Here is a 12,650-nt window from a genome sequence, read left to right on the forward strand (position 1 = left end):
ACATACGTACAGGCTCATTTAGAGCATGTTCACACATGACAAATGCACTGCTGTTTTTTCACTGCAAAATCTACAGCCGTTTACAGTATCAGCAAAGTGGAAGAGACTTAAACTCATCCACAAGCTGCAGAAACTGACCTGCCGTGCGGATCTCGCGCTTCGCGATGTATGTTAATTTTACATTAAGAAAAAAACTCAACAGCAAAAATTTTGCTCCTGTCTTTACTCTGTGAGAATCCAGGCCACACCTGCCATCCCCCAGGCTGCACAGCAGACCCCCTCCCGGCCCTAGGGCCCAAACTTGGGCATTAACGAGGACCTTTCATCTGTTTTACTTATAGGAGCTAAATACCTGTACTTGTTAATGCTGCCACCCTTCTTTTTTATTTTGCTTCTACGCCCCGCTGTGCCCTCATGAAGTTTTCACGCTCAGTATGCTAATACCGAGCATCAGTACAGGGAGGAGACGCCAGGGTTTCTCAATGGGCAACGCGGCGCAGCCAGGGAGAAGGAGATGCCCATTGAGAAACCCTGGCGTCTCCTCCTCCCTGTACTGATGCTCGGTATTAGCATACTGAGCGCGAAAACTTCATGAGTAAAGTACAGTACAGGTATTTAGCTCCTACAAGTAAAACAGATGAAAGGTCCTCTTTAAGTAGTCATCCTCTAATAGAGCTGTGCTCACCTTATCCATGAGATATGCGGCAGCCGAGAAGCGTTTAATAATAAATGTGTTCCACATCATCAGGGACAGCCCTAGATACAATAAGAGATGTCATACATTTCCAGGAGGAATAACACAGGAACAGCATAATGCAAAGAAGCTTCAGAACTTTTATTTCATGGGGAATACACTGATTTACTAATACAGACATGCCAGCAGAGGTGACAGATCCTCTTTAAATACCTCTACAGACTCCCATTCACCCTCCTCGAGGTCTATGTTGAGTCAGTATGAGTCAATACTTTTTTTTCCACAGCAGACAGAGGCATGTATCAAGTATATTGCCAGGTAGTACACTTATTTTTATGATCAGAGACTACGTGCAATGGAAGCCACTGTACATACATCTGAAGTGTATATAGAGAAATCTTCCCGACAAATACCTGCAAAAAGCAGTGGGAAATAAACCATACATCGCCATCTAGTGGTGGAAAATCAGATGGGACAAAACTAAAGGATTGAAGACTTTCTATTCCACTTACCAAACTGTACGTGAGCATTACCAATGTGCTTTAGATGATCCACGGACCGGACAAGAAAATGAGCTTCCTGCAAGGAACAGATATCTGATAACCAACAGGTTCCTTATTCGCGTACATGATATAAAGATGACCTCTTCCAGAAATTCTCTGCCCTCTTGTAACGAACACACAAATGAAGTAACGATGGAGAAAACTACCCAACAGCCAGGACTACCCAGACATGACAGATGGATGACGATGGGTTCTTACCTCTGGGTCTTTGTTCCACTGAACCATATACTCCCAGCAGCAGTGAGCAAGCAGCACGTCCAGATCCAGGCTACACGGGAAATGCTGGTACACCGAATAAAGCAGCTCAACAACTGGGGAGAAGCACAAGAAAATCAATATGTTACACGGGTCATCCCATCAGTTCCTTGAAAAACTTTATAGCTTTTTAATGTAATTTATAGTGTCTTTAGTATAAAAAACAAACCAAAAAAAAAAACAAACAAAAAAAACACCTTCATCAATATTTTCTTTGTTGCTAATCTGTACTGTGGGGGGTGGGCTGTGGGCTGTGGACAGAATCGGTCTCCCCCCCCCCCGGCAGCTGACAATCTAGTCCCTGCAAAATGAGTCTCTCAGCTATCCTGCCATGCTACTGCAGAGGATCAGAGACCTGGCTGTGAGTAGAGAGACTGAGCATGTGTGACCACCAGCATTCGGCTCATTAGATGGTGGCTCCTATCATGTAAGAAAATGTCATAACTACTCATTAACAATGTAAATGGCATATATGCCTCCTTTTGTACAATGTATGCAATGAATAATTGGAGTAGTTGTCGCTCACTTTCCACCCCCATAAAGAGCAGTAGCAGTGGAAGGACCATATATTTTAATCCCCGCTAATCCTGTTAGTGCACAGATTAGGACTATATACAGGTATAAATCACCAGCATTTAAAAGGAGTATTCCGGTTTTTAGAAGTTATCCATTATTCACAGCATAGGGGATAACTATTAAATCGCTGTGGGTCCTACCGCTGGGAACAGATACCCCCAACGATGATGAGAACAGGGGCCCAGTACCCCCTGTAGCCCCCCTGAAAAGAACTGAGCTTCATTAATTTCTATGGGAATTCCAGCGATAGTTAAGCACTGTGCTCAGCTATCTTTGGAATTCCTATAGACCAGCTGCTCTGTTCAATTCAGGGGGCTGCAGAGGATACCGGGCCTCCATTTATCATGATTGTTGGGGGGGGGGGGGGGCCAACAGTAGGACACCCACCAAACTAATAGTTATTTCCTACCCTGTAGATATGGGATAACTTTTACCAACCGGAATACCGTTGTAAGTAAATGTTAAGTATTCAGTCACCTTGATATTCCTCCCTGGCATCTTCTGATTGCTGTGTCTCCAGTATGGCCACAGCCATGCTAGTCTTCTCCGTATCCCGTGCACTGGGTTCCTCCGGGTCCCTTTTCTTCTGGGCGAGCTTTAACAATCCAGGGCAAATATCTTGTTTAAACACCCACTTGGCCACCGTGTCCGCTACGCCCCCTGAATACAATAGGATCACATGGTAAGGATTTGGGGGCGGGAGATACTGTTTCTCTTTGTGGAGAGCATTAGAGCTGGTATACATAGTCTTATAGGCCAGCAATGCATCCTGGGACAAAGGTTATGTAGATTAGCTCCCTTCAAAAGAGAAAGAAAGCCGTCTCTGTAGCGCCACCTAGTGGAGGCAGCTAATCTGCAGGATTAGAATACACAGTAATGAGATAAAGGTCTGCTCCAGTTCACCTTTTCCGCCTTCTAGAAGCTTCTTCACAGAGAGCTTCCCGAGCGGCTCCACCTGCAGGGAGGATATTTTCGACGTCGTCTTCAACCTCTTGCATTGCAGAAGTGTCTGGAGGATAAGACAGTCTTCCAGCTGCTTCAATAGGAGCTTCCAGTACTCTGTGTCTAAGGAGAGCGCTTCCCAGGAGTCTGTCATGGACTCGCCATCCTCCTCCTGCAATGATTTTGGAAACTAGGAGAGGATCTAATGTCCGGTCAGTGGGAACAAGAGAACAGCAGCAGCACTGCTCTCCTCCACTACACAATCCCCAACTCCAGGCCCTTAAAGGGGTCCTCTCACTTTAGCAAGAGGCATTGGTCATGTAGAGAAAGTTAATATAAGGAACTTACTAATGTATTGTTATGGTCCATATTGCCTCCTATGCTGGCTTGATTCATTTTTCCATCACATTTAACACTTCTCAATTCCAGAGGTAACGACCACCCTGCAATCCAATAGAAATGGCCACGCTTGCCCACCATAGTGTGCACTATTTCTCATAGTGTGCAAGGGACGGCCACTGCTGATGGATTGCAGGTTGGGTGTAACCTCTGGGAACAAGTAATGTGATGGAAATATGAATCCAGGAGGCAATATGGACAATCATAATACATTAGTAAGTGCCTTATATGAACTTTCTCTACATGATAAACACCATTTGCTGAAGTCAGAGGACCCCTTTAAAGCCTTATTGATATTCCGTTACCAATCTACATACAAAAGAGTGATTCCTTCTACTGGGAAAGCACAATGTTCTGCGGAGCAGGGTACTGGCTCTTCCATGTGGGAAGATGACACCTATCATGCAGAATCACTCCTCCCTTCACATTACTGACAGTTCACAGGAATGGTAACCCTCCTCTATACCCGCCTTCACTTTAACAGCACTACAGTCCCCATCATCCTTTTACTTTCTGTCCGTTCCAGAACCATGATTGAGAACCACCTATTTATTGTTCTTCACAGAAAGATTCCCCGCACATTTTTGACCCCAAAATGATAAAGGTCACCATAAGTGACTAAAATGTGAATGATAAAGGCCACACATTTATACTGTGCTCTTACCTTCCTCTCTGCCAGGGCATTTGTGATGTTGGCAGCCACCGAATGCCCAACATGGGCAGACAATAAAGCAGCTCCGTTGCTAGTTGACTGTACACATGCAGTTCGCATTTGCTGCCACCAGGGGGAGACAGACTGTAAATCCCAAGCGTCATCTATGGCCACTAAACAGAAAAAAGCTTGTCACTCCAATGACAGAGCATGGCGTCGGGTTTAATGCATTACTGAGGGCGAGAACGTCTCACCCCCATCTCTTGTTCGTTATACTACAGAGAAGCACAACTGCCCTTTTATATCTGATGATACCCATCATTCTCATCATACAGAATCATTCCTCCCTTCACATTACTGACCGTTCAAAAGAATTGTTACCCTCCTCCGCCTTCACCTTAATGGCAGTACAGTCCCCATCATCCTTTTACTTTCTGTCTGTTACAGAACTATGACTGAGACCTCACCTATTTATTGTTCCTCACAGAAAGCTTCCCCGCACCACATTTATGTGCCCGGCACTAAAACAGAAAGGTCCCCCGCACCACATTTATGTGCCCGGCGCTAAAACAGAAAGGTCCCCTGCACCACATTTACTGTATTTTTCGTCCTATAAAACGCACTTTATTCCCACCAGGGTGGGGGGGGGGGGGGAATGTCAGTGCGTCTTATGAGACGAATACTAATGAGCACTTCCATTATGGAAGCGCTCATTAGTACAGGAGGACCGGGAAGCGATGAATGCAGCGCTCCCCGGGCTCTGTACTCAACGCTTCCTGGTCTTCCTCGGCTGCTCGCTGTGCTGTGATTGCGCACAGTGTAAGGACGTTGGCACGCTGTGATTTCACACTGTGTGGTGCTGGGTCACAGCAAAGTAGGCAGCGGGAAGAAGAAGAGGGTGGATGTGAGGAGCAGGGTCCGGAGCAGGAGAGGAAAGAGTTGATTATTGTATTTATTTTTAATCTGATCTGATCATGGGGGTCATTCACATAGAGGTCAGATCTGAGGTCTGAATAACATTGGGGGTCTGATGAAAAATATATTTTTTTCTTATTTTCCTCCTCTAAAACCTAGGTGCATCTCATGGGCAGGTGCGTCTTATAGGGCAAAAAATACGGTATATGCCCGACATTAAGACTGAAAGGTCCCTGAATTTTCCAATTTCTGAAAAATGAATGACTGAACCCTGGAACCAAACACTCCCATTCCTGACAATGTTCCCGCGTCACCCACCTTTCATGTTGCTTAGTCGGGACAGCATGTTATGGAGACAGCACAGAGACTGCATGTTCTCCAGGATCTCCCTCTCCTTCCAGAGCCAGACCTTGAGAAGTAGAGACTGCAACAAGACACAAATAGTCAAGACGCCATCTTTCTTATGATTTAGATGAGTGGAAGCCAATCACTAACCTTAGCCAGTGGGTTACAGAATGAGGCAGTGATTGGCTGCAGCAGCCACATGCCGTATACAGTTACTTACCGGAGGTGAGGGTTGGAGTTGCAGCTCTGATGGCCATGGGAGACTAAGTGGTGGGTGTATGTTCTTTTATTATTTTATCACATTTGGGGTACTGGGGGAGTTCTTTACTAACTCAGACAACCTCTTAAAGGGACTGTCCAATGACAGCACCTATGACCTATCCAGTCCTTTAATATAAACTCCCGCCGATTACAAAAACTGCCGGTTTAAATGAAGCAGTGGACACACACACACAATGACACTCCATTTAACTCTATGGAATTGCTAGAGATAGCGGCACATTTGTATTCAACCATCTTCAGCAGTCCCACAGAGCTGGATGCGTGTCTGGCACTCCATTCAAACGAGGGAACACAGTCCCCATTCTTGTGACCAGAAGGTGCCTCAAAACTGTCAGACGCCCGCCGATCAGATGCTTTCCCCCTACCCTGTGGATAGAGTGATGTCATTGGACAAACCCTTTCATGAATTTTAGCTTTTCTATGGTCCTATACTACCACACTGTGCGGTGACTAAAGCACATATCATACCAGTAATAGCTGCGGGCTCAGTCCGGCTGTCTCCAGGGTCTCGCACATCTCCTGTGTGGAGCATTCACCGTGTAGACACTTCCAAAAAAAGAAGCTTCCTGTGCAAAATACAATGAGTCACAGTCACACGAGCACGGCCGCCAGTCACGCTGCATAACAATCAGGTATAATATACAGCCGATTACAGAATTACGTGAGACACACGAGCTATTCATGGCCGGCAGGCAGACTGCAAGTCCTAGGACACTACATGACTGCCTCGTCTCCAAACTAAACCGAACAGAAGGATATGCCGTCAACTCTCCTGACATGTCTGTTTTAGTAGCATCTTTTTTAGAACAGATTTGTGCTGCTGCTCCTGTATTACTCCTCCTAGAAATGTATGGCTCCTTCAGCAACTGGGTGTTACCATTCCCCTTGTCAGTCTGACACAGCGCCAACTGGAGAAAAGAATGGTAACACCCATTTGTATATTTCTAAGAGGAATAACAGAGGAGCCGCAGACTTCTAAAACAAATAAAAAAAATCCAGAATTGTTATTTTACAAGGAAAGCAAAATGTTTACTAAAACAGACAGGCCCTCTTTAAAGTATTTAGCACTAATACTAGGTAAACAAATAGATAAAAAATAAAAGGACATTTTGAACCAATTAAATCGGCTGAAAGAATGAATTGCACAAACGTTTCTTAAAGGGGTTCTCCAGGATTTACATATTCATGACCTCTCCTCAGGATAGGCATTAATATGAGATTACTGCACCCTCTTCCAACAGCTGATCAGCAAGGGTCTCGGGAGTCGGACCCCTGCCGATCTCATATTGATGACCTATCCTGAGGATAGGTCATTAATATGCAATTCCCAGAAAATCCCTTTAATACATCTCTTTGTGCACCTTTTTCAGCCCTCAGTTATCACCTGCATGGTTTAAGCAGGAGGAGGACATAACGGCTAAAAATTTTGGACAATTTTAAAGGGTCACTGAGTTTTGAGAGAACTTTGATCTTGATCGAGGAGGGAGTGGTCTGAGCGATGAAACCCCCACCAATCATTAGAAAGAGGACCGAGAAGCACTCATATCACGTTGTCTCTCCTCGTTGCAGAGGACAGAATCGAGACCCACAGGCTTTCTATAGAGTCCATCTCCTGCAGCGTGGAGAGAGCATGATATGCGAGAGCTTTCCTCTTCTACTGATTGGTGGGTGGGGTTCTCAGCACTCGGATCCCCTCACCGATAAAAACTTTTAATATGTCTCTATGACATATCAAAAGTTTTCTCAAAACTCAGTGACCCCATAAATGCATTTGTTTAACGTGTGCAATTTCTGTCAAAAATAGGTGCAAACTGAATAATAAATGTCCCCAGCTTGTCCCATGAATCCTCCGTCTGACACTCCTGGAGGACAGGAAGGGCTGCACAGTTTAGCAATACATAAGGAACTGTGCACATTTTTAATTATACCCTGTGTGAATGACAACGTGTCCTGGAGTGCATGGCGCTGCTGTGGATCTGCTCACCTAATGCAATATATTCCTCCTCGCTTATCTTCTTCACATTAATCGCCTCCTGTTCACATTCCAGGTTTTCTAAAAACGCCTTAACCGGCAGCCCATCATGTTTATCGTCAGCAAAGCGGACGCCCGTTCTTGTGTGCTCCTGCTTGTAGTTCCGGATTAATGTCTGCAGTCGCGTCAGCTCGTCCCCCTCCAGTCTCAGCAGCAGGGCCAGCTCCTGGAAGGTGAACCGAGACGTGAACACTGAGCTATGTCCTTCAATGCACAGTGACATTCAAGATTGGGCACTGTCGCTAAGGGTGCATTCACACTATGTTTGCAATGCCTGGCATACGCACCACAGGCACCCACTCACCTGGCAGAGACCGGACAAGAGCCCCTTCTGGCTTTTATCTGGCCAGGTATTCATCAGTTTAAAAACAAAGTATACTGCATAGAATACATTTTTGCCACTATATCCCTATACAGTGGTATTACGCTGGAGGTATATGACCTCTAGTGTACACTGAAAACACAATGTGAATGCGCCCTTATATAAACACTACTGTAGCTTATGGCAGCTGCTCAGAATGTGATGGTCATTTTCCAAGCATAACCAGTATGGGCGCTGTTACTCAATTTACTTCCCTGTTCCCAGTACCATTTGTACTGCCAGTCACTGTCTGAAGGATTTAGGGGCAGACTGGGAACTTAAAGTGGCCCCATGTTGTAGGCTGGTCCAAACTGAGGCGAGGCCAACCATATTGTAGTGCAGGAGAAAATGCTGCCTCAGCAGAACCAGATACCACAGAGCAGCACAAAATACTGCTGTCCTCACCACAGTATGAAACTGTATCAAGGTCCTGAGGACGGCAATACAACTGAAATCAGGAGGCATAAGCGCCTGATGCTGAGAGCATCAGATCTTTATGTACCTGGCTGGTGGCCAGCTTACAGTTGATCCTTCAGAAAGCCCTATTTTCTCTTTCTGTAGTGGTTCCTTCTGTCTCATTTCCATCCTGAGACACATACACTAGGGTTTATTTCACAGAACTCATTTCTGAAGTGCAGAGGGAAGTCGGAAAGCACCTCGAGGGATCCCCCAGTAAATAAGTGACAACATAGAGACCCCATACATAGTCAATCCAGTCCGGTAAAGCAGCAGTAACAACCACTGCGTGTCTTAAGACTCTTCAGAGTTGAGCTTTGTTGTAACGGAGGTTGGAGATCTGCTGTTAGCAAACCGTGAAAAAATCTAAGGGCTCTTTATCATGAGCAGATTCTGTGCCGGTAATCCGCTTCGTTAAAGAGTGCCAAGCCCCGCTCCAAGACAGCAGAGATACGGAGCATTAACATGATTGATAATGCTCTTTGCCTCTCTGATCTTTTTACTACAAAATCACAGAGAGATAAAGTTGTAATAAAAGTAGTTGTAGAGCAGCAGAAAAATTGACCTTCTGGCCTGTATGGAATGCACCAGCCGTGGAGGGACAGCCAATCCAACGCTGTCCCATGGACATAGACGCTTCAAAGAAGGTAGCACAGCAGCATATCCAGTGTGACTTTTATTGGGGTCCAAAGTGCACACACAAATACGACGTTTCGGCTACGCAGTAGCCTTTCTCAAGTATACTTGAGAAAGGCAACTGCGTAGCCAAAACGTCGTATTTGTGTGTGCACTCTGGTCCCCAATAAAAGTCACACTGGATATGCTGCTGTGCTACCTTCTTTAAACAGTCAGTAAGACAAAGTTGTCACTGTGATTTTGCAGTAAAAAGGTCACAAAGAGGCAAAGAGCATTATCAATCGTGTTAATGCTCCGTGTCTCTGCTGTCCGGAGCGGGGCTTGGCTCTCTTTCACGCAGTAGATTCCACGCTCAGGATTCGCTTGTGTGAAAGAGCCCTAACACTGTCCTCTGCAGGCCAAGTCCAGTAAGGAGGATTTAGTCTCAAATACACCTTTAAATCAAATCACTGTATTTCAGCAAACTCTTGTGAAACACTTAAAAAAAAACACAAAAAAAAAAAATCTGCACGCGCACATTCACTTACTTTGGTAGAAGGTGAGGCTTCCGTTTCCGCCGCACCAGAGCCGACTTTCTGCACAGATTCGTAGAGGTGTAGAAGTTTCAGCTTGTCCTCACAAAACCCAAGTAGACCCTCGTCCACATACTCCACGTCTGTAGGGAAATATACAGTGTATGAGAGGAAGTCTGTTGTGTGGATGCATCCACATCTCCTAATAAGAAATTGGACTTTACGTAAAGTATAAGGAGGTTAAAGGGGTTGTGCAGTTTAGAAAACCAATCCCCGAAATCTGAGTCCTGTTCAGGAGAGTGGTAAAGGTCCATTCATACATCCGTGTGTGTTTTGCGGATCCGCAAAACACGGAAACCGGCAATGTGCGTTCCACATTTCTCGTGCGTGGCATTGGGGGACACAGCACCATGGGTATATGCCCAGCTGCCACTAGGAGGCTGACACTAGAAACAAAAAAGTGTTGGCTCCACCCAGGTGGGCTATACCCCTCTGCTAGAGCCAGAACAACTCAGTCTAGTTCTAGTGTCCGTAGGAGGCAGACATGACCTGCTAGCAGGTCCTTTTTCTGCTAATTTTTTATCTTTTATTTTTATTTTTATTTCTTTTAATTTTTTCCTCTACAGGTAGCAGGGGCGGCTCCATCGTGTTCCACCTTAGTTGTCCCCCTGCGGGCGCGTACTCGGTACCTTGCAGCCACCCAGTCCCCAACGTGACCTGCTTCCGCAGTGGATTCCGGCGGACCCACGGTTTCCGTGTTGAGTCCGCCGAGGGGGTGGTCATGCTGCGCCTGAACTAATCGGAGGGTGAGTATGTGCTTCAGCCCCAACCCCCTCCCCCACCCCCCCCACCTCCACTTAGTAAGCTGGGCCTTTGGGGGGGGGCACCTCTCCTTCTTGGGGTCTCCCCCGCTCTCCTCTCAGGGGGGTCGCCATTCTGGAGCCTTTTTTAATGGTGTCGGCCCCTTTAAGACGGCCGGTTTCGGCCCTCGCTCTCCCTACCTCGGTGGCTGTGTCCCCTCCTCTGCCTTCCCTCGGCGCTGGCTGTTTGTTAGCCGCTTCCGCCTCCTGCGCTGGCGGGCGGGGGCCTGCCGGCGGCGGCGCTTTTCTCCTCCGGCGGCACCCTGGCATACTAGAGGCCGCGGCTTTTGCCTGGCCTAGGCCGCGGTCACGTGGGCGGGCGTCGTCTCCGCCTCCTGGGCTTCCCGGGCTTCCTCTCTGCCTCTCCCCTTGTGGGCGTTCCTCCGGAGGCCTCTCTTCTTTCCGCCCAATCCTGCGCCAGCGCGGGCTGCTAGGGGGGCGGTTCTTCTGCCGGACGCTCTCTCTCTCTCTTCTGCCTGAGCTGTGCGGCCGCGTGCGTCCTCACTCTGTGCGCTCCGGATCCTCCAGCTTCGGTTTTTTCTGGGACACAGCACCATTGGTCGTGGTAGGCAGCCTCTGGCTGACTCCTTCCTCTTCTTTTCAGGTTCCACCACCGAGAGGCCATCATGTCTTCCTCTGGTCAGGCCCCCACTCCCCCTGCCGCCATTTCCACTCATTACGCCTGCTCTGTGTGTAGCAGGAAGTTCCCATGCGGCCAGCCTACGTCCCTCTGTGTGCAGTGCCTCACCCCCGGGCCCGCCCAGTCCGCTCCTGCGGCCTCTACCTTGTCGGTTCTCCCGGAATGGGCTGCTACCCTGTCCCAGGCCATAGGTAGCCTTGCTAGCCTCTCCCAATCCCTGGCGCAGTCTCTGGACAGTCTCCCTGCCCAGATTGCGGCCGCCTCTGGCAGGGCCTCTACCGCTGGTGATACGCCTGGCGACAGTTCCCAGCCTCGCTCCGGCTCTCGGTCCCGCAAACGACCACGTACGGTCTCGGCTGGGTCTCACTCCTCCTCAGTTTCCCCGGATCACTCCCCGGCTAGGTCTGAGTCCGGTGAGATTTCTTCTTCAGCCGCTTCCGCCGCTCCTGGGGACTCCTCCGCTTCAGATTCCGAATCTGAGCGGTGTTCGGCGATGTCGGCAGCAGTGCAGGATCTCATCAGAGCCGTGCGGGACGCACTCCACGTGCAGGATGTCCCCTCGTCCTCCTCCATGGAGGCAGTGTCCTTCCGACGCTCTAAGCGGTCCACTGTGGTTTTTCCCAATCACGAGGATCTGGACGCTCTCCTTGCCAGGGAATGGCGTCACCCTGATCGGCGCCTTCATCTCACCAAGGCTTCTGATGTTCCTTATCCTTTCTCTGAGGATTCGGTCAATCTCTGGACGATGCCCCCCCTGGTGGATCCTCAGGTCGCTCGTCTGGCGAAGGCTACTACGCTTCCCCTGGCTGATGCGGCTTCCTTGTCGGATCCCGCTGATAAACGGGTCGACTCCTTGGCCAAGTCCGTTTTCATCGCAGCGGGCGCCGCCATCCGTCCTGCGTTTGCCGCCTCTTGGGTCGCCAAGGCATGCGCCGTTTGGGCAAAGCAGCTTCTCCGTGCTTTACCTGCTGACTCTGAGCAGGGGGACTTGGCAGTGCTTGCCTCCCAGATCTATCAGGCCTCCAAGTTTCTTTGTGACGCCTCTATGGAATCGGCTCGCCGCTCTGGGCGCGCGGCCGCCAACTCTGTGGCTATCCGCCGCACCATCTGGCTTCGTTCCTGGGCGGCGGACGCCGCCTCTAAGAAGGCTCTTATCTCTCTTCCCTTTCTTGGTGGAAAGCTCTTTGGGAAACGCTTAGAGGAGCTCATCTCCGAGGCCACTGGAGGTAAGAGTTCTCTTCTTCCTCAGAATCAGCCTCGCCGCCGTCGTTTCCCCGGATCGTCCTCCCGGACGCAGTCCTTTCGGTCCTTTCGGGCCCCTCCTGCCCGATCTGACAAGAAGCCTTCCAGGCCTTCCTTCAAGTCCAGGCCCTCTTGGCACGCCAAACCCAAGCCCGCTCGTCCCCAGCCCACTAAGCCTCCTTCAGCATGACTCGATCCCCGTCATGGTGGGAGGGCGCCTGCTCGTCTTTCGGGATGTTTGGCGGGCAAACGTAGAAGACGCTTGGGTTCTCGAGGTGGTCTCTTCGG

The 12,650-nt window shown here is 48.7% G+C and overlaps 1 protein-coding gene across 1 annotated transcript in view; it reads right to left on the reverse strand.

Moving 5' to 3' along the window:
- The window catches only part of RAB3GAP2 (RAB3 GTPase activating non-catalytic protein subunit 2), a 55,574-nt gene that overhangs the window by 11,096 nt on the left and 31,828 nt on the right, over positions 1-12,650 (reverse strand). The window contains exons 19-28 of the mRNA XM_044273958.1: positions 9,636-9,763; positions 7,608-7,821; positions 6,092-6,189; positions 5,315-5,420; positions 4,094-4,254; positions 2,992-3,202; positions 2,566-2,748; positions 1,456-1,568; positions 1,207-1,273; positions 686-756 (exon numbers count right to left, since the gene is read on the reverse strand). Coding sequence (XP_044129893.1) covers positions 686-756; positions 1,207-1,273; positions 1,456-1,568; positions 2,566-2,748; positions 2,992-3,202; positions 4,094-4,254; positions 5,315-5,420; positions 6,092-6,189; positions 7,608-7,821; positions 9,636-9,763 — 1,352 coding nt within the window. The remainder of the gene's footprint in view (positions 1-685; positions 757-1,206; positions 1,274-1,455; positions 1,569-2,565; positions 2,749-2,991; positions 3,203-4,093; positions 4,255-5,314; positions 5,421-6,091; positions 6,190-7,607; positions 7,822-9,635; positions 9,764-12,650) is intronic.

Source organism: Bufo gargarizans, unplaced genomic scaffold, assembly GCF_014858855.1.
Source record: "Bufo gargarizans isolate SCDJY-AF-19 unplaced genomic scaffold, ASM1485885v1 original_scaffold_1365_pilon, whole genome shotgun sequence".
In the NCBI taxonomy this organism is placed as follows: domain Eukaryota; kingdom Metazoa; phylum Chordata; class Amphibia; order Anura; family Bufonidae; genus Bufo; species Bufo gargarizans.